The sequence below is a fragment of the Orbicella franksi genome, chromosome 1 (assembly GCF_964199315.1).
Source record: "Orbicella franksi chromosome 1, jaOrbFran1.1, whole genome shotgun sequence".
In the NCBI taxonomy this organism is placed as follows: domain Eukaryota; kingdom Metazoa; phylum Cnidaria; class Anthozoa; order Scleractinia; family Merulinidae; genus Orbicella; species Orbicella franksi.
The window spans coordinates 43,356,830-43,383,445 of NC_138145.1; the positions used below are offsets into that span (position 1 = coordinate 43,356,830).

The 26,616-nt window shown below is 39.9% G+C and overlaps 2 protein-coding genes across 2 annotated transcripts in view; both read left to right on the forward strand.

The window, feature by feature from the left end:
• Positions 1-25,407, forward strand: part of LOC145503364 (uncharacterized) — a 46,313-nt gene extending 20,906 nt beyond the window's left edge. The window contains 2 exon segments of the mRNA XM_081482855.1: positions 5,678-6,633; positions 22,875-25,407. Coding sequence (XP_081338981.1) covers positions 5,678-6,633; positions 22,875-25,403 — 3,485 coding nt within the window. The 3' untranslated portion in view covers positions 25,404-25,407.
• On the forward strand, positions 6,618-15,773 carry LOC145481594 (tetratricopeptide repeat protein 28-like). Its single transcript, XM_081460109.1, has 2 exons — positions 6,618-8,204; positions 15,454-15,773. Exon 1 carries the CDS (start codon positions 6,784-6,786, stop codon positions 8,200-8,202), a length of 1,419 nt encoding a protein of 472 aa, XP_081316235.1. The 5' UTR covers positions 6,618-6,783; the 3' UTR covers positions 8,203-8,204; positions 15,454-15,773.
• Positions 25,408-26,616: the final 1,209 nt, after the last annotated feature.

Below are 26,616 nucleotides of genomic sequence, written 5' to 3' on the forward strand. Positions count from 1 at the left end.
AACATAGCATTCGGCTACCTTAGCTCGCTGTTAGGGCGGTGCTATTTAATGAAAATTTATTTGCATCTAAACTTGAGTCATGCATGGCGCCCAAGCCTTCAACATGGCGGCCACAATGGGGGACCTTCAACGAGTTTGTCAGTGTTGTCGCAATCTCCTTAAAACGTAAGTATAAATTGTTTGCTTACACGCACTATATGCTCTCATCATGACGACTTGCTAAAAATTCGGGTTTTTTAAACTTTCTTTTCTTTTAAAACATAAATCATACTGATTGATCTACTATCAAAATCAGAAGCATATTATTTGTTTCTATCGAAATACACGGCGTCCTTAGTAATGATGGCGACTGTTTCCAAACCAGTATCAACGTGAAGAATCGTTAACTGAATTTAAAAAAAAAAAAAAAAATTTGCGTCTCCTCGATCAAATCTACAAGCGGTAATGAGGGACTGGTGGTTGATCGCCGGGTGGGTGTTCAAAGCGCGAGCAAAGACCTGTTTACATTATAAGTTACTAATTTATCACTGACTGTTTTTAAGATGTTACCTCAACACGTTTCGTTTAGTGCTTGACGGTTTATGGGTTGAATCGGGGAGGCTTTACACGTGATTCACAAAGGCAGCACGTTAAACGCGCACTGTTAGAGGGCGACATGCAAAATTGGAGAAACGCATCGCGGGACTCACGCGCGTGCTAAACATAGTCTGGCGCGATATTTTCTGAACAGGCCAATAGGCCATTTGCGATTGCCTTTCGCCTCTGTGTAAAACGAGTCTTCGTACGAAACCATTCGTAGGAAAATGAGTTCTGCATACAAATTCATTTTCATCCAAATCAAACTTATTTTTATAAGAAAGGTTTTGCATGGTACTCTAGCCTGCAGTTCAGGTGTTTTCCATCTGTTCACGTGCTATCGGTACTCCTACACCTTAGGACCACTTTTCGTCTCTTGCGAGTTTGAATCCAAGGTGGCGCTTGCCTTATCAAAATGCGTGCGCTCGCTGGACAAAATACTCCTGCACTGCAGGCTAATGGTACTCTACTACGTTTTTAACGGGGAAGCTCTGGCCGGAGGTCCAACCCCTTACCCTCTTGTATACCATTTTTCACACACCTTCTTAAAAATACTGCATCCGTTTTCTGAACATTTGGAATAAAGTTAATGAAAAATATTACGGGAGAACATCAAGCATTACCAGAAGAGATGTTAACCAAAAATCAAGTATTTATATTCAGTTTATGTTACGGCAGGAGTCAAGATACTCCCATTTCCCCACCCTTTCATATACCTCAACTTGTGTAATCCAAATCAAACTTATGTTACTCTAGTACGTTTTTAACGGGGAAGCTCTGGCCGGAGGTCCAGCCTCTTACCCTTTTGTATACCATTTTGACAGAAAAGCTACCCTATTTGGATACCTATTATTGAACAAGGCATCCCTTTCACACACCTTCTTAAGAACACTGTATCCGTTTTCTAAACCCTTGGAATGAAGTTAATGAAAACTATTGCGGAAAAACATCAAGCATTACCAGAAGAGATGTTAACCAAAAATCAAGTATTTATATTCAGTTCATGTTCCGGCAGGAGTCAAGATACTCCCATTTCCCTACCCTTTCATATACCTCAACTTGTGTAATCCCTACCCTTTTATATCCCTGAGTCCTGAGAAAGGTACTCCTTTTGGGCGGACCCCCCCCGTATAGGATATTATAGGGAGTACACTACCCCCCCCCACGGGTACATGGTAAGTTACCAGTTTGCCACTGACTGTTCTTAAAGTTGTTGTTTATCAACACGCTTCGTTTAGTGCTTACAACTTCATCAGTTGAAACTGAAAGTTTTTTTTATTATATAGACACGAGTGTTTTACTGGAAAATACACCACTCGTAAAATTCATACGAAACTACATCCGGGACTCGGATGGCGTATTTTCCATATCCTTGTGAAGATATTGATGACTTCACTGATATCATGTTTGAACCTTAAACTGTACTTAAATTTGTTGGTGTATGATCGAAAAATCTTCGAATCTTCCTCGAAAGTCTTCAGCAATCTTCAGTAATCTTCCACATTTTCGGAAATTGTTCGGAAGGAGAATCTTTGATCGGAAATCTTCAGAAATTGGTCGGAAATCTTCGGAAAATCGTCCAAAACGTCGTCATTAGTATGTCTATATGATAAACAAAATAATGCATAGTTCCTTTTTAGATATGGAATATCTCTTCTCGTCTTCTCTTCTTCTTCTCTCTTTTCTTCTCAAAAAGACAGCTCGTTAAACGAACGCGCTTAGAAACTTAGAAATGTAGTGCGCGACTCACGTGCTCTATGTTTTTTTTTTTACGTTTTAGACGTGACCTTCCAAGGGTGCTCGTATATTGAATCACGTGTAAAACTTTTCAGTTTCATCTGAAGAAGGTCTAAGCACTAACTGAAACGTCTTGAAGTCACATCTTAAAAACAGTCAGTGACAAACCAGAAACTTAAAGTGTCATCTCCTGACTACAATTACTTAATGTTTAAATACGTGTTTACATCATGAAGAAGAGTTTTTTTAGTAAGAATTGTACCCGCCCACTCCTCCTCGAGTCATTTTTTACCGGTAATTTATCTGAAAAAAAGTTTTCCTCTCTTACCAAGTTCTTGCTCATGCTCTATAATTATGTCCTTATTAATCATATTTCTGGTTTTTAAATGATCTTCCGCAAAGATCACGCGCAGACAAACATTTCGTTTCTTTTTTCTCCGCTTGGCACGTCAGATGCTGCAAAACTGAAATGGTTCTAAGGATGGATAATTTATGCGAGCAACACAGTTATAAGCAGTAAAACACAGACGCACCTCTACAGTTTTTGTTTGGAAGAACGAACGACTGAATACAGGCTACTGCGCAACGGTAAGTTAGTCGTTATTTTGTTTAAAACAATGCATTATTTGGGCTTCCACCGATAACATTTAACATATTATTCGAGGTATCACAAAAACCTCCTCAAATGATGTAATGCTTGGCCGAGTTAAGACGCGGAGTTCCCTGCTAGCAGTCTATTAGTGATTTGCCTTAGGAAATGCTACATGACCCGCCCGACCAGTTCTTCGATTCCCTCCCTTCAAGCCTATGAATAGACTACAATGATCAAGAACGCACCTTTATATTTAGTTGACAAAGAAACTGCCCAAATACCGACACCAAGTAGAACTTTAAATCGTACCATGACACTACAAACAAATGTTCTTTACCGTGTACATGTACAGCATGGCTTTGCTGTACGACCTATAAGGAAGTCAGTTTTGGGATGTTCTGTACAAGCAACATCACTTACCGATCAAACTCGAACGTATTCGTTGTTATACAGCTTGATTTAAATCCGTTAAAACTTCTCTCGATTTTATAATGAAACTTTTTCTCGGAATTTTGAGAGACTCGCCTATTGTTTGAGTTTCGACTTTTTCCAGTGCGAACTTCACTGTGGTGAGAAAAACTAATCTCTCATTTATTTCAACCAGTCCAAAATAAACTCGAGACTGTTCGGTAAAACTTGGTTTGATTTTGTTTGATTGATAACACTGGTGTCCATAGCGCATCAAGCTAGACAATTTACGCGTATTACGTTACCCTGCTGGGGGGAATGAGGCACTGAGTATAACAAGGAATAAATCTGAACGGGCTGATTTTGTGACCTGTAGCTATGGATGCGTATTTCGGGCTTCTTGAGCTACTTTTAGCTTCTGAGGGAGAGTTAAAGAGGAATCGCGATTCACTGTTTTCCATTCCATATCCCGACATTGATTTGAAAAAAAAGTCTTTCACTCCACTTGCCGAAGAGCGCAAATCATGTTTAAACCTGAAGATGCTTACATTCGGTATCTCGGCGTTATAGTTTTTATGGGTTTAAAAACCCATCTCGCATACCGCCAAACAGATACGTTATATGATCATCAGTTTTCCTGGAATTGCGTGAAACACCCAAATGTTTCGTAGGTGCCATGCACTTTTCAAAGGGAACTCTACTGAGGCTGGAATCCATCACTAGGAGTGTGCAACTCCCATAGTAAACCTAGGTCATAGCATTTTTACAGACCGGTCTATTTTTAGTTTTTTTTTTTTTTCCCGCGAGATAGGTCGGTTTCGGTCTACATGGGCGCGCATCGGTAAGGGAAAAAATGGCCGACCTCACATCAGGAGCCCATCACTTCTACCGCTGTAATGATGACGTCAGTTAACAATAAAGTCCCTGCTTGTGATTAGTCACTGAAGTTTCTGTGGGGGTCTGAATTCCTGGTAAATTCAAACAAAAAATAGATCGGTCTGTGAAAACGCCATGACCAAAATGTAGGGTAGTTGCATGCTCTTGGTGATTTTCTCCTGACTGAGGTAAGAACCTCATCTTGTAGTTTTTGCCTTGTTAGACGAAAAAATATATCTTTGCGATATTCATAATATGACATGGCGAAGCTTAATCGAAGAAATTTCTTGCCAAGTCTTTTCACTCAAATTTCGAAGCCTTTTCGCGCGTATTTCAAGCTCAGTTAACCCAATCACTCTGATCTGGGCATTATTGGAAAGATCTTTTCCTGTTGCGGACCTTGAGTAGAAGTAATGCCAATTATAGTCAATGGTGTTGACGTCAGAAGTGGAACAAAGGACAATGTTGGTCAAGGCCGTTTTCGGCCGGCACAGGAGTCAAGATAATTAAAGTGTGCTTGCAGTACTGATCCCTCCTATTCACGGTGGATAACACATTCAGTAGAGAAAGGGGCGGGGGGATTTACATAATATATCAAACATGAAAAGCCGTGTTTGACCACATTTTCAAACACCGACAAGAGAGTTGAAAATACGACGCGTAGCAGAGTATTTTTGACGAACTTCGAGGTATTTGGATATGTGGTCAAACACTGTCTTGAGTGTTTGATAGATGTTCCCAAAGTAAAACTAAGGAGAAAACGGAGAAATGAAATCGTAAAAATCTATGCTAATTAAGATCAGATATCCAAACACCGTCACCGTCATGATTTCCTTTGTTTAAACTTGATGAATTATTAAGGACTTTGAGAAGATTTCTTCAGGTTATTTTCTTTATAATGGAAAAGTTTCATAAAGTCTGAGCACGAGGTGAAAACCTTCTAGTCTGTGTCAAACCAACGTGTCCCATCTTGCATAAAACGGCCAGCTAGGAGCCAATACCAGGCTCACCTCCAGCATTAAGTTCGCCGGTACTCATTTATACACTTAGGAGAAGAGAAGTAAAAAAGTATAATGTTATTTTACACTATAGAGTTTGAGTGGTATTTTCTTTTTACAGGGCTTATAGAGGAGGACGAAATGAACAATCTAGACTACGTTTTTCAAGTCATCTGTGTTGGTTTGGCTATTGCAACTTTCCTTCTCAACTCCGGTCGGGGTGTAAAAGCTATAGAGGTCTGCAAAGAATGTTTGATTTTCCTAAATAATGAGGTGATGAAAAAAAAGAGGGAGCAATTTGTTGATTTAGTTAGCATTGCTATCTATAGAACAATGTTTATGGCGTATTGTCGTATCCCTGATTACACAAATGCCATAAAATACGGCAGGCAACTTATTTTCATTTACCAAGAACGTGGAAAAAAAGATGATGAAGGCTCTCTATTTTCAAACCTAGCCATGATATACGAAAAACTATTTAAATATTTAGAGGCAGGAAAACTTTATGAGAAAGCAATCAAGATCATGAGAGAAACTGGTAACAGGAGAGGGGAAGCAGCCGCTTACGGAAACTTAGGAGCTGTGTTTTCATCTCTTGGTGAATACGATAAAGCTAAACAGTATCTTGACAAAGCACTTACGATCAGAATTGAATTTGGTGACAAAGCAGGAGAAGCAAGCTGTTACGGAAACTTAGGAGCTGTGTTCCACTCTCTTGGTGAGTATGGCAAAGCTAAAGAATATTTTGAGAAAGCATTTGCTATCAGAATTGAAATTGGTGGCAAAGCAGGAGAAGCGAACTCTTACGGAAACTTAGGAACTGTGTTCCACTCTCTTGGTGAGTCTGGCAAAGCTCAAGAATATCTTGAGAAAGCACTTGCGATCAGAATTGAAATTGGTGACAGAGCCGGAGAAGCAAGCTGTTACGGAAACTTAGGAGTTATTTTTGTATGCCGTGGTGAATACGACAAAGCTAAAGAGTACCTTGAGAAAGCACTAGCCATCACAATTGAAATTGGTGACAGAGAAGGACAAGCAACCTGTTACGGAAACTTAGGGACTGTGTTTCAACATGCTAATGAATGTGGCAGAGCTAAAGAATATTATGAGAAAGCACTTGCGATCAGTAGTGAAATTGGTGACAGAAAAGGAGAAGCAGCAAAGTACATAAACTTAGGAACTAAGTTTCTATCTCGTGGTGAATACGAGGAAGCTAAAGAAAATCTTGACAAAGCACTTGCAATCACAGTTCAAATTGATGACAGAGCAGGAGAAGCACGCTGTTACGGAAACTTAGGAACTGTGTTTCAATCTCTTGGTGAATATGGTAAAGCTAAACAATATTTTAAGAAAGGACTTGTGATAAGTAAAGAAATTGGTGACAGAGCAGGACAAGCAGCAGATTACTTCAAGTTAGGTTCATTGTTTCATTCTATCGGTGAACCTGTCGTTGCTGAAGGTTATCTCGAGAAGGCACTTTCAATTAGTCAAGATATTGGAGACCTTGACACAGAGTTTGCATGTCTTTGTGCACTTACAGGGGTGAAGACAACCCAAAAAAAGATCCAGGAAGCATTTGACTATCTGGTCTTGAGTATGGAAAAAAACGAAAGTCTGCGTGCTTTTCTAAGAGACAACGATCAATTTAAAGTATCGCTTTCAGATATTCGCAGCTTTCCTTATCGGCATCTTGCTGCCTTCTTTGTATTTGAGGGGAGTCCTAACAAAGCCCTTTATGTTGCAGAGCTGGCACGCGCTAGCGCCTTGGCAGACCTGATGGCAACTTGGTACTCTGTTGAAAGGCAAATCTCAGCTGATCCGCAATCTTGGATTGGCATAGAGAATATTATGAAACAAGAAAGCAACTGCTCTTGTCTGTACATTTCTAATCATAACAAGAAAATGTTTTTGTGGATTATCAATACAAGCGGAGTAATGCATTTTCGAACAATAACAGTAAATGAAAGTGATATCGCTGCCGGATCATCTGACAGCTTGGATGATTTTTTTGCTAAAAGCCTCCGCAGCTTTGGTATTTTATCCGAAGAGGATTGCGAAGATCGATCTTTAAATGATATTGAGCCAAAACTAGATGTCTCTCAGGAAGAGGAGCTTGCCACTTTGCGACAAAGAAGGGGTGAAGATGATCCCGAACAGAATCTAACCTTGTTCTACAATATGATCATCGCTCCTGTGACCGACTTACTTGAGGGGTCCGAGATCATCATTGTTCCTAATCCCTGCTTGTACCATGTTCCATTTCCAGCTTTACTTGATGACAGTGGAAAGTACTTATCAGAAACGTTTAGGATTCGCATTGTTCCTTCCTTGACCACTCTCAAATGCATCCAGGACAGTCCTACTGACTATCACAGTCAGTGTGGTGTTCTGATAGTCGGTGATCCTGAGGTTGGTAGAGTGCGTTATAATGGTCGTCGTACAACTTTCAAACCATTGCCCTTTGCAAGAAAGGAGGCAGAGATGATTGGGCGACTGCTGGGTGTTCAGCCTTTGTTAGGAGAGAAAGCAACCAAGCAGGCGGTGCTTGAAATGCTACATTCAGCAGGTCTGATACATTTTGCTGCACATGGTGATGCCGAAAGAGGAGAAATTGTCCTCTGTCCTGGGTGGTCTACTAAGAAGTTTCCTACAGAAGAACAGTACCTTTTGACAATGTCTGACATTTCACAAGTTCAGCTGCGAGCCAAACTTGTTGTACTTAGTTGTTGTCACAGTGGACGTGGGAAGATCAGAGCCGAGGGAGTTATCGGAATTGCTCGAGCGTTCTTAGGGTCCGGTGCACGCTCAGTGTTAGTGGCATTGTGGGCCCTTGATGACAAAGCAACAGAGCAGTTCATGAGTCGTTTCTACGAGCATCTTGTTGGCGGAGAGAGTGCCAGTGAATCTCTTCACGAGGCCATGAAATGGATGCGGAGTAACGGCTGGTCTGAAGTGAGGCAGTGGGCACCATTTATGTTGATTGGAGATAACGTGTCATTTAAGTTTGGAAAATAAGGGTAAGTTTTCAGATAAGATAACAATAATTTTATCATTCTTGTGTTTTGAAGCCAGTATCCTTTAACTTGCATTTCATTAGAAGTAGCAAGATCCCGCCAAATTCTACCAAATCTGTTTGAAGACTGCTTCAACTATTTGAGAATGTCATTTAAGGTATCATAGTAGGTGGATAGACAGTGTTTGGAAATCGCGCTCTTATGCTGGCGATTTGAGAGAAAACCCAATCAACCTATATATTTTCTGAAAGCGTAATAGTTATAGAACACAATCATATCTTTGAAATTTTCTAAATTTTGTTGTCGCAGTGATATTAAAAGAAATACCCAGAAACACTGCTTCGCTTAAACTGGTTCGCTTCCGCACGTGAATTATCGGAGCGAAGCGATCAACATCGGAAATATTTTCTCACACATCACCCTCAAAAAGGATGTCGGCGATTTTCCACATGTCGTTTGGGTTTTTTTTGTACACCCTCCTAAAGTTTCATGTTTTCAACGCGGACGTTTTCTTCTACTAAAGAGGCCATAACTTTGAAACGGAAGCGGAATTAAACAAAGCTTGAAACCCTTTTTCGAAGGAGGTATCCTGGAACATACCTGCCGATTTTCAGCCAAATCCGTAGCAAGACGCGCGTAAACGAACTAAAAATGTTCATCCTTGTATGCAGTTTATTTTATCGAGAAAAAGACGAAAAACCTTTTATGAGATTGGTATGATTAGGTGTTAAAAATCCCCTCCGCACTGACAGATGTCGGCGTGGGTCAGTTTACCACAACAGTGGCTTATGACAACTTGAAATAAACAGACGTTTAAAATTCTGGCGCGGAAACCCGTCGTAGTGAAATCGTCCGAGAAGCGACAAACTACCAAGAGCTTTATACAGGTTTGTCTTTAAACTGCCGTGATTTCTTTTACTTAGAAGATTTCGTCGGCGGCATTGGTATTATGCCTCGTGAAGGCAAAAGAGGAAATCTCGAGGTCTACATCTGCGCTTGACTCTCTCATTGTGGGAGTTTCGGAATCGCGTCCGTTCTCCAGCAATTTCGTGCGACGATCACTTGTTGTAGTTTGTCCTTCAGCTTCATTGGCGGGACTTGTGTCCTCGAGTTCCTGCAACAATTTTTCTTGGTTTAATACAGTGCTACCGTGGGTCGCTGAGAGCCAAATACCTTGTTCGACGCAATTCGCTTTACACGTGACAACTTGCGGTGAATTTTATTTAGAGGTGTCAATGCGCCGTAAGGGGTTCATGAGATTCAAAAATAGCTTTTTCTCTTTATCTTAAAAAGTAAAATAGCTTTCTTCCCATTCCTTTTTACAAAATATTTATCTCAGTCTTCTCAATTTGAACAGCAAAAAAAAAAAAGCAAAAAAAAAAACAAAAAAAAACCAGATTTTTCGCATTTTTCGTAAAATTCACCCACCATGATACCTTAATATGAACTAATTTAAGTTGGAGGGCGTACAATGCACTGTCAGGAAAGTTCTTTGTAGATGAAAGGAGTTTTCACCATATGATAAACTCTCGACTGAATCAAGCTTCTGATGGCTGGATTTCAGCAGCCAGGCCTATGTATTCCAGTAAAAAAGGTTGGCCAATGATCGAAGGCGACGTGGTACCTTTTTAAAGTCGGTTAAAAACGTAAAGATATGAACTTCATTCGAATACTTTTTTAATCAATAGTTCATCAGTGTTTACACTAAAATCGTCTGTAATAGTGAAATATTCTGTTGGATTAAGACCAAAATAAGACTTAGAAACTTAAGTCGGGCAATTTTGCGTCCTATCCTTTAACGCTGCCAGATTCAGAAACTGTTTTTTTAACGGTACAATGGAATATAGGTTTGTCAACTCTATTGACCAATCAGAGCGCGCGTAGTATCTCTGGTATTTTACAAAATTCGATAGCAACCATTGGCGTATTTCTCAGTGCTATAAAATCACGTTAGTTTGTTAATCCATGGCCAATAGGCACTCTTTGTATTCTCTCGGACCGCGCCAAGTAAGACCCAAACCTTGGGTCTTACTTACTAAGGTGCAATACAAATAATAAATGTTGTTATTGTTATTGGTATCTTTTAGACCAGAATACGCCCTTTGCACGATCCGGTCACATGGTATAAAATCACACATGCTGGTGAGCAAGTTGCGCAGTGGGACTTCCAAAACAATGCAACTCGTAACAGTCCACCTGGACCTGCCTTTGTTTTGGAAGTCCCACTGTGCAACTTGCTCACCAGCATGTGTGATTTTGTACCATGTGACCGGATCGTGCAAAGGGCCTATTAGCTTCATACAACTGAGGAAGTAGCGTTTTTAATTCTCTATGCAGGCTTACTTGAGACTACTTTACCCCTGGGGGGGGGGGGGGGAGACGAGGGTGCTTGTCGTGCCTTTTAAGAACAAATGTCACCGAAAACGAAGCAAAATTTGAATTTAGCGGCAGAAGTTGAAAAATCGATTTTCCTCTCTTTTCGTCCGCAAAAAGCCCTTAGGTAGATATGAAACGTTATATAGTCTTTTGGAGCTCGAAGCGCTTTAAATTCGAGAAAATCGAGGAAAACGATTTTCGCCTCGACGATCACCAAAATGACCGATCGCAAAGGCTTAAAATTAGTAATCTGAACTCAATTTGCGTTCGCGTGTTAAGAAAAACCAACACTTATCGATACTTTTTCTTGAAAGACAAAGCATTCAGCTATCCAAACCAGGTTAGAACTTAACTTGAGCGCCATTTGAGAATAAACACACAATTTTTTAAAAAATCCCTTTCGGTTGCTAGGTCGAATTCCTAATTTACGAATAAAATTCAGAGATATTTTTCGACATGTGCCATAACTCCAAATTCCTTGAAACTTCGCCTTCAGGACACTTTTATGTTGTTGTAAAACATATATCAAAATCAGCTTGGGTTATTCTTCGGGTGCTTTTTGAGGCCCGGCTGAAAAACCCTGATTTTACCTGAAAGATCACGAAAAGTAAACAATGGACTTCTGGGCGTTGGTCTGAGGGCAAGCGGGTATAGGCATTTAAAGTCCTTGTATTATTAGTTCCTTGTACGTAACACTTTTATGTTGTTGTAAAACATGTATCAAAATCAGCTTGGGTTATTCATCGAGTGGTTTTTAAGGTCATTCCTCACATTTGCATTGCGCATCCTTACTGCGCATAATTTATGGCGTCATTAGCGCGCGCTCGTGCACGCGCATATTGAAAACATGACGGATTTGCCTTGATATTGAGCTCTTTCAGTTGAAAAATGGCTCTACCTCACCAACAAGCACGGGCGCCCCAATTTTTTTCCAGTCATTTTAATCAACTAATCATAAGCTTCGCGTGAGAAAAGACTGATCTAAATTCTATTGCTGAAAATTGAATAAATAAGAAAAATAGCAGATACACTGTGGTCTTTTCTATTTTGCAGTCGGTAACCACGTCAAGAAATTTAGTTCAAATTTTAATCAACGATTTAGCTTTTTGTCTGAATCAAACTTAAAATGTTTAGTTGTGTCCGACACAATGTATTGACTGTAGTTTAATGCGTTTTCTTATGAGTCTGGGTTCACAAAGATCTTACAATTACTGGGAATGCGTTTTTATAATAAGCATTAAATAATGCCAAAATGGGGCATTTTCAATGCCTCACTGCTCCTTAATGAGCATGGGCACCCCCCTTTTTTATTTCAAAATCATATGACAAATATTCAGTTGATAAAGTTTAAACAAAAATCTATTGTCACTTTTATTTCAGAGGAATTACCTTAACGCGCCGCTGATATAACCGGATTTTAACGAAAACATCAGTAAGAAGTAAACAATCGAATGCTTGCGTGTTTTTCTGAGGCCAAGAGAATCTGCTGAAGTAAAGCGGTTTAACTTCTGTCATCATGATATTTTCGTTCTGCAGGTCAATATGCTTCTGTTAAAGTAAAGTAAAATGATAACAGGAGTTCATTCATGCAAGGAATATTTCAATCTTTTACGTTAATTAGATTACTGACAAACGGACAATGTGTAGATTTCACAATCACGGCACCGCAATTCTAATCAATTCAACGTGGTTAACTGTGTACATGTATAAATGAAGTTACAGATGAGTTGCATTTACTTCAATTCAATATGGAAAACGGGTCTGCAAAGTAAATGCGAGCAGACACGTGTCCATTTAAAACTGGGAAGGTAGAACGGAAGGTATACTAACCTGCGCCGACAAAAACAACATTGATCACAAGAAAGATTTCCGCTGGCAATCCTGACATAGCAGCATTTATAAGTCTTGGGATTTTTATGCTATTCTTCTCTCCTTCGTGACCTCTTCGTGGAACGGATACCATGTTGGATAGCGGCAAACTGGTGTCACCCAACCTGTCTTTTCATATCACTGCCAAATAGGATCCGCTGACCTCACAGGCAGCCCAAGCTCTCTCTATGAACCACACAAGCAACACAATATGGAATCGAATTATAAGGGTTTATAAGGGATTTTCTACAAGATATCCATGGAGGTAGTTAAAAGTGAAAATTCTCAATAAAAATGGCTTACCTTATTCCAGACGTGTGTTGTTCACTCCTGGTGTGGTTATTTTACCGATTGTACTTGATTTAAGCGACTTTTTTGAATTCCGCTTTTCCCTTTATAAAGAGAGGACAAGGCGAAACACCTCAGTCGGTACAGCCTGTCGAACGAAGTCAAAAATCCCAGGCTAAAATGTAGCCACGGCCACAAATCCACCGCAGAATTCAAGGGCAAAGGTTGATCTTTCATTTCAATCCTCTAGCCACACAATCGCAGCCCTGCGAGCGACGCCAGGCGGCTCTTCGTGTCCCCAGTGAAACGATAAAACTATGGAAGAGCTCCGTGTCGTTTGATCCGCGACCCAACGACCGTTGAAATCGGCTTGGTAACCTCGTCATGTTGGCAAACCAAGACTCGCGGGGGTACTAGACATGTGTGGTTCGTAGAGAGAACTTGGGCTGCCTGTGCTGACCTCTGACTTTCCTCGACAATCTCGTTCATCAGTTTATGCTCCGATAATGGAAGAATAACTGACCAGAGTCCACCCGCATTGCTTAGCAATTCATCTGATCCAAAAACAGAACAGTTCGTGTTTTTGAAACATACCAAAGGAGAGACGATAGAAACCTTTAAAAAAAGATCCGCATTTGCGAACTTCAGCCGTCCGACCTTCAATCGGCTATATATATGACGCGTCACGCGTTCCGAAAGCAAACGAAGTGTTAGCAAAAGTCTCAAAATTAATTTAGGGTAGAGCTTCGATCATTATATAGTTGCAGTATGTTTTACACGACGGAAAAAAAACAACAAAACAAAACAAAACAAAACAGAAAAAAATAGAAAGCAAAAAAAGAACAAGAGGACTGGGGATACATATCGTTTTTACATGCAGCGTGACGTCTAAAATAGAATTCTCTTGGGAAAATTCAACTTATACTGCCCTAGATGAAATTAATTAGCGTAAATGGATTTGGCGTGCTTAAATATTCTATCCTGCAGTCCAGCTAACTACTGCAAGCGGGTCTTTTAGTGAGTCATGGATTGCCAATCGTAGAAAGTCGAAACAAAGTGAAAACATTAGTAAAAAACACTTCGCTTTGGCGGGAAATATTTCTGACCGAACTTTTCATTGGAATTCGTACTCCGATTTGTTTGTAGCTTCCCAATTTTAACTAAACTATATATTGACAGAACTACAAAAGACTATTGGAAACATGTTTTACTTCGGAAATAAACGGCTGCCTTTTTGTAAAACAACGCACTCTGTGGGACATAGTAAATTCCACGGCCGGGAATGATACCGTGACTTGCAATCAAAATAAACAATGAAACTGAAGATTTCTTTACCAAATTTAACCTGTATTGCCAGTCCTGAAATGACTCTGAAATAACTTTTTGCGAACAAACTTGATAGGTTACAGAAAACGCAACTCTTTTAAGCTCTAATTCAGTAAATATCTCCTTTAGCGACTAGTTATCTTAAATTAATTATTGGAAGGTCGCGTAGTAAAACGTTTTGAACTTCCTGTTTCGCCTCGGTGTTAAATCGACATCTCGTCACAAATATCTGGCATTCGAAGCGATAAAACATACGCGGATTAAATAAAGTCACTTTGGCGTTGAGATTGCACTGTTTTACCGTTATATTACCGGCGCAAGCAAACAATTTGCTTATTACTACAAAGAACTCATAATATAAGGACTTGAATGCCTGTACTCGCTTGCCCTCAGACCAACGCCCAGAAGTCCATTGTTTAATTTTCGTGATCTTTTAGGTAAAATCGGGGTTTTTCAGCCGGGCCTCAAAAAGCACTCGAAAAATAACCCAAGCTGATTTTAATACATGTTTTACGAAAACATAAAGGTGCTCCAAAGGCGAAGTTTCAAGGAATTTGGAGTTATGGCACATGTCGAAAAATATCTGAATTTTATTTGTAAATAAGGAATTCGACCTAGTAACTGAGAGGGATTTTTTAAAAAAATTGTGTGTTTATTCTCAAATGGCGCTCAAGTCAAGTTCTAACCTGGGTTTGGATAGCTGAATACTTTGTCTTTCAAGAAAAAGTATCGATAAGTGTTGGTTCTTCTTTACACGCGAACGCAAATCAAGTTCAGATTACTAATTTTAAGCCTTTGCGATCGGTCATTTTGGTGATCGTCTAGGCGAGAATCGTTTTCCTCGATTTTCTCGAATTTAAAGCGCTTCGAGCTCCAAAAAGCTATATCGCGTTTCATATCTACCTAAGGGCTATTTGTGGACGAAAAGAGAGAAAAATCGATTTTTCAATTTCTGCCGCGCTATGTTTGCTAATTAGACAAATTCGCTCTCAAGGTTTAAAAAAGCGGTTTTGGTAGCTTTTAGGGTGTTTAGCCTCATACGTCGTACGGCGGGAGCTTTTGCAGTACTTATTAGGGATTTTGAGCCAAAAAAATACGAGTAGAAGGTATTCGAAGCAATCATCATTAACACTTAAAAATTATGAAAGTATCAGTTTATGTGTTGATTTAGAATGGGTTCCTCTTAGAGGTGAAAACATTCCAAGCCACGCCCACAAAATTGGACCTTGGTACCTCTTAGGGGTTCTTTTCAAAATTTCCAACAAGCACCCCCGTCCTTTTTATATAGGAGTCCACGCGGGACTTTACCCTGTTTACATGAAGGAAACCATTTCAGTTGGCGAGTGAATCTATTGCTTACTCACAGTAACTGGTTATTTTCCTGTTCTTACAGACACGTTGTGCATCAGCCTCGTACTTGGGTCTGACATTGAAATCCAAGATGGCCGCCAAGAGGCATTTTCGAAAAAGTTCCCCTCGACTTGTGTTCTGAGTACGAACAAGTTTGAGTCAAAGCGACATTTTAATTTTTGAGTGGAATAACTCCGTGACAAGACTTATTAATGCGATAGGCAAGTAGTAACAGGTGATCAGTGACTAAGTAAGTAGTCAGTGATAAGTGATCAAGTCCTGATTTCCCCTCACAAGACCATCAAGTTTAAAACAAACAGGTGACGAGAAGAACGAAAATCATCAACTAGGAGATATTGTCTTGATGAACTCTTAAATTCTCAGAGCTAACATCAACGGAAATGTATGGTAATACGAAGTGAGAAACGAAATTTTGAGCTTAGGACTGAACTGAAGATCACTGGCAAGAGGATTCAGCAAACTTAAGTTTTTCCATGAACCTTTTTGAAAACCTTGGGTGGTTAATATAAACTTAATAAGCATGTGGCTGATTTACATGGTAAAAAGTCGTCCCCGGAGGAACGGCTACCCTCATCCTCCTCAAACCAACCTGTACTTAGTGTTTATATCAGGGGAGTTTACTATTCTGACCGCAGCAGACATTGGCCACCTGGAGTTTGCTCATTCTCTCTATGTCACTATTTAACCCTGCTAGGGGTGGGTGGTGATATATGCTTCAAGCCTTTAAAATCAGTTGTGTTCCACAAAGGGGTACGCTGTTGCTCAAGAATTCTCATGTACTAAGTAAACGGTTCTCTGTTATTGATAAACCCTCCGACCATACAGAACTTTTCTCCTAATAGAAAAGTTCAGTGTTTAAGTTCAAGTTTATTTGTTGACACTTATTTCAATTACAATTAAAGGTTTTAGTAAACAGTAGTAAATAAACTAAGAAGTGCAAACAAAGTTCAGCTTCTCGGCCGCGCTTGTAAATAGTCAATTAGTATCTCTCTTGCGAGCTGAATTTCCCATGTTGTCTTCATTTGAAATATGTAACAATCACTTAGTTTAGTTCAAGGTTCTAAATGGGGTTAATCGTTAGGCATTGATCTATTTATTGTAATATTTCTTTCGTCGTTTTATATTTTACTTTTAAAGTTAATTATAAAAGGGCCAAGATAATTGGTCGAGCCTCCTTAAATAAAATGGGTTAATGTTTTTATTATCAGACGCTGTGATCACCACTTTCTCGTTTTTCATTGAACAACAGTCCCCAGTTCACTGTGTTAGTCATGCATCCCGGCATTCCATAGCGCATCTAGCAGATCAGTAAATACATGCCGGGAAGGAATGTATGATTTTTCAGGAGTTGGCGCACTCTGCGCATGCCTGTAAATCTTGTAAACAATTACAGAGTGAAGCAAATATGCCTCGATTGTGCATGATTCTTCAAAACAACGTATAAATTCAGCATCGGATGAGCAGCAATCTGAATCCAGATAATGGTTGTGTCTGTAACACTGAACAATACACCTACCAATACGCATGCACTACACTGTATGATATTACACGACACAGTTCTTATTATGATAACACTGTAATATCAAGAGGCGCTACCCGGTTGAGTAGTTAGAGGCCAGAATTCCTGAATTGAAATTCTTCCTAATTGCCACCAGCTGGATTTGCGTTTGATGATCCCGAACATCAATCTGCTGACTTCTCTAGTGCTTGTTGTTGAATTTTTCATTATAACTGCTGGTTACATCAAGAAAAGAAATGTCAGCGGCCATGTTGCGACGTCACTGCGCACATGTAACTTCACATGCTTCGTTACTTTTTATGCAGTTCTAGCAGACCTAACCAAATCTTTTGCGATGATAATTGTATTACACCTATAATATGACATAGTTTGAGGCTGGTTCAATTGAACACAAAAGAGATAGTGCAGGATCCGAAAAAGACGCTGTTGAAGAAAAGAAATAAAGACGCTGTTGAAAAAGAAAAAGAAAAAAAGACGCTGTTGAAAGTAAATAAGTTTTTTTTATCATTCAGGAGATAATATATCTGTGTTTGAAAGCTCATAAACAGTCCCTGACAAGGCGAGAAGAAACCTTTGTTTGATGTAGCGATTCTGCACAGGGCTTTTGCATAATAAAGGTTAAGCAGTTACAGCGTTTGAAAAAGCTAGCGTTAGTCAAGTCGCAGCGAAATAACTTGGAGATATTAAGATGTACAGGGAGATCAACCTATTCCATGGAAAATACTGGGCTATAGCTATCGGATGGTCTGTTCAGAAATTCCCATCATGGGTTTTATGTCAATTGCGTGAGTCGGATAGCGCCATGATGACTAAATAGGCGGCTTAAGCAACGACGACGGCGACGCCGAGGACCACATCGAGTCAAAAATCAATCTATATTTTACAGCGAAATTCGCTATTATCTTGATCTGTTCAGTACGCCAATGGCTCTGAAAACGTGCTCAGGCTAACCATGCAACCACAGCGTTCAATTTCAAATGGAATTACGAAAATTAGCCGTTGTCGTTCGCGTTCCTCAGACTACACAGAACTTGGTCATTTCATGTTGTTGTTGTTATGCAGAGGACGGCAAAGAAATGTACAAAGATTTATAACGCACGTGCACAGCCATTGTTTTGCTCATCAAACCTTATGTTTGGTGACGTTCTCTTTGCCGTCGTCGTCGTGGTTTGCTTAAACACCCTAATATTTCAAGTAAACAAGTATCTTACCGTTTTTCGGATTAATTTCAAAGGATTTCTTAACTCGTGAATCGTCTAACATAGAATTCTACTACCTTAGCTCGCTATTAGTGCAGTGCTCTGCAATGAAAACTAATTTGTATATAAAATTAAGTCATGCTTGGCGCGCAAGCCTTCAACATGGCGGCCAAAATGGGAGGACCACATCGAGTTTATCAGTGTTGTCGCAATCTGCTTAAAATGTAAGTATAAATTGTTTGCAAACACGCACTATATACTCTCATCAAGACGACTTGCTAAAAATTCGGGTTTTTTTTAAACCTTTCTTTTCTTTTAAAACAAATCTTCCTGAATGACCTATTATCGAAATCAGAAGCATATAATTTGCTTCTGTCGAAATGCATGGCGCGCTTAGTAATGATGCCGACTGTTTACAAACCAGTATCAACGTAAAGAATCGTTAACTGATTTTTTTTTTTCAAACTTCCGTCTGTTCGGTCAAATCTACAAGCGGTAGTGAAGGACTGGTGGTTGATCGCCGGGTGGGTATTCAAAGCACGAGCAAAGACATGTTTACATTGTAAGTCACTAATTTGTCACTGACTGTTTTTAAGATGTTACCTCAACACGTTTCGTTTAGTGCTTAACGTTTTATGGGTTGAAACTGAAAGGCTTTGCACGTGATTCAAAAAGACAGCACGTTAAACGCGCACGCTCAGAAGGGGACATGCAAAATTCAAGAAACGCATCACGGTACTCACGCGCGTGCTAAACAGAGTCTCGCGCGATGTTTTCTGAATAGGCCAATAGGCCATTTGCGATTGCCTTTCGCCTCTGTGTCAAAACGAACGCGCGCGCGCTTATACAGTAGAACCCCGCCTTACGGTCACCTCGTTAATTACGTCACCTCGTTTTTACGGCCAGTCTTTTTTGTCCTGGCGAAACGCCCATCCATTTTCTCATAAGAAAACCCCGTTAATCCGGCCACTCTGTTAATACGGCCAACAGCCTCATTGTAAAATCCCAACTGTTTAGTCGTCTATAATTTTACCCCGTTAATATAATACGGCCTCTCGAACCAGTTACGGTTTTGATTGAACTTTCAACTTTTTTTAAAATTAAACTTGCAGTTTAAATGCTTATTAAAGAGCAGTTACTTAGAAGTGAGTTGTGATGACTGTCAAGAAGTCACTTCAAATAGACCAGTTATGAAATTTGATCCTATCCCGTTAATATCATACAGCCACCCCGTTAATACGGTGAAATTTTCATGGCCAGTTGGTGGCCACTGTATTGAATCACATGTAAAATCTTTAAGTTTCAAATGATGAAGGTAAAAGCACTCAATAACCGAAACTCTTGAAGTAACATCTTAAAAACAGTCAATGACAAACCGCAAGCTTACAATATCATCTACTGACTACAATAAGTCAATGTTTAAATATGTGTTTACATGATGAAAGAGAGTTTTTTTTTAGGTCGGAATTTTACCCGCCCACTCTTCCTCGACTCATTTTTTTACCGATAGTTTACAGGAAAAAGGGTTGTCCTTTCTTACCAAGTTCTCGCTCATGTTCTATAATTATGTCCTTATTAATCATCTTTCTGGTTTTCAAATGATCTTCTGCAAAGATCACGCGCAGACAAACATTTCGTTTCTTTTGTTTCCGCTTGTCACGTCAGATGCTGCGAAACTGAAATGGTTTTTAGGATGGATAATTTATGCTAGCAACACAGTTATAAGCAGTAACACACAAACGCACCTCTACAGTTTTTGTTTGGAAGAACGAACGGCTGAACACAGGCTACTGCGCAACGGTAAGTTAGTCGTTATTTTGTTCAAACCAATGCATTATTTGGGCTTCCACCGATAACATTTAACATATTATTTGAGATATCACAAAAACCTCCTCAAATGATGTAATGCTTGGCCGAGTTAAGCCGCAGAGTTCCCGGATTTAAAACCTCTGCTAGCACAAATCTGCTAGCAGTCTATTAATGATTTGCCTCAGGAAATGCTACATGACCCGCCCGACCAGTTCTTCGGATTCCCTACGTTCAAGCTTATGAATAGACTACAATGATCAAGAACGCACCTTTATATTTAGTTGACACAGAAACTGCCCACCTACCGGCACCAAGTAGAACTTCAAATCGTACCATGACACTACAAACAAATGTTCTTTACCGTGTACATGCACTGCATGGCTTTGCTGGACGACCTATACAGAAGTCAGTTTCGGGATGTTCTGTACAAGCAACATCACTTACCGATCAAACTCGAACTCATTCGTTGTTATACAGCTTGATTTAAATCCATTAAAACTTCTCTAGATTTTGTAATGATACTTTTTCTCGGAATTTTGAGAGACTCGCCAACTTTAGTTTAGTTTAAGTTTCGACTTTTTTCAGTGCGAACTTCACTGTGGTAAGAAAAACTAATCTCTCATTTATTTCAACCAGTCCAAATTAAACTCGAAACTGTTCGGTAAAACTTGGTTTGATTTTGTTTGATTGATAACACTGGTATCCATGGCGCATCAAGCTAGACAATTTACGCGTATCACGTTACCCTGCTGGGAGGAATGAGGCACTGAGTATAACAAGGAATAAATCTGAACAGGTTGATTTTGTGACTTGTAGCTATGGATGCGTATTTCGGGCTTCTTGAGCTACTTTTAGCTTCTGAGGGAGAGTTAAAGAAGAATCGCGATTCACTGTTTTTTATTCCATATCCCGACATTGATTTTAAAAGAGTCTTTCATTCCACTTGCCGGAGAGTGCAAATCATGTTTAAACCTGAAGATGTTTACATTCAGTATCTCGGCGTTACAATTTTTATGCGTTTTAAAACCCATCTCGCATACCGCCAAACAGATTCGTTATATGATCATCGGTTTTCCTGGAATTACGTGAAACACCCAAATGTTTCGTAGGTGCCATGCACTTTTCCAAGGGAACTCTACTGAGGCTGGAGTCCATCACTAGGAGCGTGCAACTCCCATACTAAACCTATATCACGGCAGTTTTACAGACAGGTCTATTTTTAGGCTTCTTTTCCCGCAAAATAGGTCAGTTTCGGTCAATATGGGCGCGCATCGCTAATGAAAAAAATGGCCAACCTTACATGAGGAGCCCATCACTTCTACCGGTGTAATGATGACGTCAGTTAACAATAAATTCCGTGCTTGTGATTGGTCACTGAAGTTCCTATGGGGGTCTGAATTCGGGATAAATTCAAACAAAAAATAGATCGGTCTGTGAAAACACCGTGACCAGAATATAGGGTAGCTGCACGCTCTTAGTGATTTACTCCTGACTGAGGTAAGAACCTAATCTTGTATTTTTTGCCTTGTTAGTTGAAAAATATATCTTTGGGATATTCATAACATTACATAGTGAAGCTTAATCGAACAAATTTTCCTCCAAGTTTTTTCACTCAAATTTCGAAGCCTTTTCGCGCGTATTTCAAGCTCAGTTAACCCAATCGCTCTGATCTGGGCATTATTGGAAAGATCTTTTCCTGTTGCAGACCTTGAGTAGAGGTAATGCCGATTATGGTCAAAGGTGTTGACGTCAGAAGTGGAACAAAGGACAATGCTCATCAAGGCCGGTTTCGGCCTGCACAGGAGTCAAGATAATTAAAGTGTGCTTGCAGTACTGATCCCTCCTATTCACGGTCGATAACACATTCAGTAAAGAAACGGGGGATTTATGTAATATATCAAACACGAAAGACCGTGTTTGACCACATTTTCAAACACCGAGAAGAGAGTTGAAAATACGACGCGCAGCAGAGTATTTTTGATGAACTTCGAGGTATTTGGATATGTGGTCAAACATTGTCTTGAGTGTTTGATATATCTTCTCAATCAAAACTAAAACTAAGGAGAAAACGGAGAAATGAAATCGTGAAAATCTATGCTAATAAAGTTCAGATATCCAAACACCGTCACGGTCATGATTTCGTTTGTTTAAACTTGATGAATTATTAATGACTTCGAGAAGACTTTTTCAGGTTATTTTTCGTTGTAATGGAAAGGTTTGATAAAGTCTGAGCACGAGGTGAAAACCTTCTAGTCTGAGTCAAACCAACGTGTCCCATCTTGCATAAAACGGCCAGCTAGGAGCCAATACCAGGCTCACCTCCAGCATTAAGTTCGCCGGTACTCATTTATACACGTAGGAGAAGAGAAGTACAAAAGTATAATGTTATTTTACACTATAGAGCTTGAGTGTTATTTTCTTTTTACAGGGCTTATAGAGGAGGACAAAATGAACAATCTAGACGACGTTTTTCAAGTCATCTGTGTTGGTTTGGCTATTGCAACTTTCCTTCTCAACACCGGTCGGGGTGTAAAAGCTATAGAGGTCTGTAAAGAATGTTTGATTTTCGTAAATAATGTGATGCCGAAAGAAAAGGAGGAGCAGGTTGTTAAATTAGTTAGCACTGCTATCTATAAAACAATCTTCATGGCGTATTGTCTTATCTTTGATTACACAAATGCCATAAAATACGGCAAGCAACTTCTTGACATTTACCTAGAGCGTGGAAAAACAGGCGAAGATGAAGGCATTCTATTATTAGAACTAGCCATGATCTATGAAAAACAATTTAAATATGTAGAGGCAGGAAAACTTTATGAGAAAGCGATCAATATCATGAGAGAAATTGGTCACAGGAGAGGAGAAGCAGCCGCTTACGGAAACTTAGGAGTTGTGTTTGAATCTCTTGGTGAATAGGATAAAGCTATAGAATATCTTGAGAAAGCACTTGCAATGAGAATTGAAATTGGCGACAGAGAAGGAGAAGCATCAGATTTCGCGAACTTAGGAAATATTTTTCAATCTCGTGGTGAATATGACAAAGCTATGGAATATCTTGAGAGAGCACTTGCAACCAAGAAAGAAATTGATGACAAAGAAGGAGAAGCAAGCTGTTACGGAAACTTAGGAACTGTGTTTCGATCTCGTGGTGAATATGACAAAGCTAAAGAGTATCTTGAGAAAGCACTAGCGATCAAAATTGAAATTGGTGACAGAGCAGGAGAGGCAAGCTGTTACGGAAACTTAGGAACCATGTTTATATCTCTTGGAGAGTATCACAAAGCTAGAGAATATATTGAGAAAGCACTTGCGATCAGAATTGAAATTGGTGACAGAGCAGGACAAGCATCAGATTTCGCGAACTTAGGAACTATTTTTCAATTTCGTGGTGAATATGACAAAGCTATAGCATATTTTGAGAGAGCACTTGGAACCACGAAAGAAATTGGTGACAAAGAAGGAGAAGCATGCTGTTACGGAAACTTAGGAACTGTGTTTCAACAGGCTCAGGAATATGGCAGAGCTAAAGAATATCATGCCAAAGCACTTGCGATCAGGAGTAAAATTGGTGACAGAAAAGGAGAAGCAAGAGATTACATAAACTTCGGAAATAAGTTTCTATTTCGTGGTGAATATGAGAAAGCTAAAGAAAATCTTGACAAAGCACTTGCAATCACAGTTGAAATTGACGACAGAGCAGGAGAAGCAGGCTGTTACGTAAACTTAGGATCTCTGTTTCAATCTCTGGGTGAATATGAAAAAGCTAAAGAATATTTTAAGAAAGGACTTGTGATAAGTAAAGAAATTGGTGACAGAAAAGGAGAAGCAGCAGAATACTTCAACTTAGGATCATTGTTTAGTTCGATTGGTGAGCCCGTCGTTGCTGAAGGTTATCTCGAGAACGCACTTTCAATTAGTCAAGATATTGGACACCTAAACGAAGAGTTTGCATGCCTTTGTCAACTTACAGTCGTGAAGATAGCCCAAGAAAAGATTCAGGAAGCATTTGACTATCTGGTCTTAAGCATGGAAAAAAGCGAAAGTTTGCGTGCTTTTCTAAGAGATAACGATCAATTTAAAATATCGCTCTCAGATATTCGCAGCTTTCCTTATCGGCATCTTGCTGCCTTCCTTATTGTTGGGGACAAACCTGACAAAGCCCTTTATGCTGTGGAGCTGGCACGCGCTAGGGCCTTGGCAGAGCTGATGGCAAAACGGTACTCTGTTGAAAGGCAAATATCAGCTGATCCGCAAACTTGGGTTGGCATAGAGAATATTGTGAAACAAGAAAGCAACTGTTCTTGTCTGTATATCTCTAATTATGATAACGCAATGTTTTTGTGGATTATCAAAAGAAGCGGAGTCATGCATTTTCGAACAATAACAGTAAATGAAAGCGATAACGCTGCCGGATCATCTGACAGCTTGGAAGAGTTTTTTGCTGAAAGCTTCCGCAGCTTTGGTATTTTATCCGAAGAGGAATGCGAAGATCGATCTTTAAATGATATTGAGCCAAAACCAGATATCTCTCATGAGGAGGAGCTCGCAACTTTGCGACAAGGAAGGGGTGAGGATGATCCCGAACTGAATCTAATCTTGTTCTACAATATGATCATCGCTCCTGTGGCCGACTTACTTGCGGGGTCCGAGATCATCATTGTTCCTGATCCCTGCTTGTGCCATTTTCCATTTCCAGCTTTACTTGATGACAGTGGAAAGTACTTATCAGACACGTTTAGGATTCGCATTGTTCCTTCCTTGACCACTCTCAAATGCATCCAGGACAGTCCTACTGACTATCACAGTCAGTGTGGTGTTCTGATAGTCGGTGATCCTGAGATTGGTAGAGTACGTTACAATAGTCATTGTACAACCTTCAAACCATTGCCCTTTGCAAGAAAGGAGGCAGAGATGATTGGGCGACTGCTGGGTGTTCAGCCTTTATTAGGAGAGAAAGCAACCAAGCAGGCGGTGCTTGAAATGCTACATTCAGCAGGTCTGATACATTTTGTCGCACATGGTGATGCCGAAAGAGGAGAAATTGTCCTCTCTCCCGGGCGGTCTACTAAGAAGTTTCCTACAGAAGAAGAGTACCTTTTGACAATGTCTGACATTTCAGAAGTTCAACTTCGAGCCAAACCTGTTGTACTTAGTTGTTGTCACAGTGGACGTGGGAAGATCAGAGCCGAGGGAGTTATCGGAATTTCTCGAGCGTTCTTAGGATCTGGTGCACGCTCAGTGTTAGTGGCACTGTGGGCCCTAGAGGACGAAGCAACAGAGCAGTTCATGAGTCGCTTCTATGAGCATCTTGTTGACGGAGAGAGTGCCAGTGAATCTCTTCACGAGGCCATGAAATGGATGCGGGGTAACGGCTGGTCTGAAGTGAAGTACTGGGCACCATTTATGTTGATTGGAGATAACGTGTCATTTAAGTTTGGAAAATAAGGGTAAGTTTTCAGATAAGATAACAATAATTTTATCATTCTTGGGTTTTGAAACCAGCAATCAAATCATGCCAATTCTGTTTGAAGATTGCCTCAACTATTTGAGGATGTCTTTTAATTTAAACTAATTTAATTTGGGGAGCGTACAATACACTGTCAGAAAAGTTTTTTGTAAATGAAAGCAGTTTTTACCATGTGATAAACTCTCGACTGGGTTAAACGTCTGATGGTTGAATTTCAGCAGCCAGGCCTATGTGTTTTAGTAAAAAAGGTTGGTCAATGATGGAAGGCGACGTGGTATCTTTTCAAAGTCGGTTAAAAATGCAAAGATATGAAATACATTGAAATTCTTTCATAATCAAAGTTCATCAGTGATTACACTAAAATCGTCTGTAATAGTCAATTTTGCGTCCTATCCCTTAATGCTGCCAGCTTCAGAAACTGGTTTTTTAACGGTACAATGGAATAATTGTTTGTCAACCCTATTGACCAATCAGAGCGCGCGTAATATCTCTGGTATTTTATAGCAGTCGATAGTAACCACTTTGTTGTTTCTCAGTGCTTTAAAATCACGTTAGTTTGTTAATCCATGGCCAATAAGCACTCGTTTTATTCTTTCGGACGCGCCAAATAAGACCCAAACCTTTTTGGTGTTATCTTTTAGAAACAGAATAAGCTTCATAGAACTGAGGAAGTAGCGTTTTTAATATCTTATGAAGGCTTAATTGAGGCTACTTTCCCCCCCCCCCCGGGGGAAGGGGGCGGGGGGACGGGGGTGCGTGTCGTACCCTTTAGGGTTTGAAAAAGCGTTTTGGTAACTTTTAGGGTGTTTAGCCTCATACGTCGTACGGCGGGAGCTTTTGCAGTACTTATTAGGGATTTTGAGCCGAAAAAATACGAGTAGAAGATATTCAAAGCAATCGTCATTAACACTGTTAAAAGTCATGTCAGTGTCAGTTTATGCGTTGATTTAGAATTGGTACCTCTTAGAGGTGAAAACAAAGCCGCGCCCACAAAATAGGATCTTGGTACCTCTTAGGGAATCTTTTCAAAATTTCCCACAAACATCCCCGTCCTTTTTACATAGGAGTCCCCGCGGGACTTTACCCTGTTTACATCAAGAAGGAAGCCATTTCAGTTGGCGAATGAGTCTTTTGCTTACTCACAGTAACTGGTTGTTTTCCTGTTCTTACAGAGACGTTTTGCATCAGCCT

Excerpts from the sequence above, each read along its gene's own strand:
- LOC145481594 (XM_081460109.1), top strand. The coding sequence starts at position 6,784 with ATGGAAAAAAACGAAAGTCTGCGTGCTTTTCTAAGAGACAACGATCAA.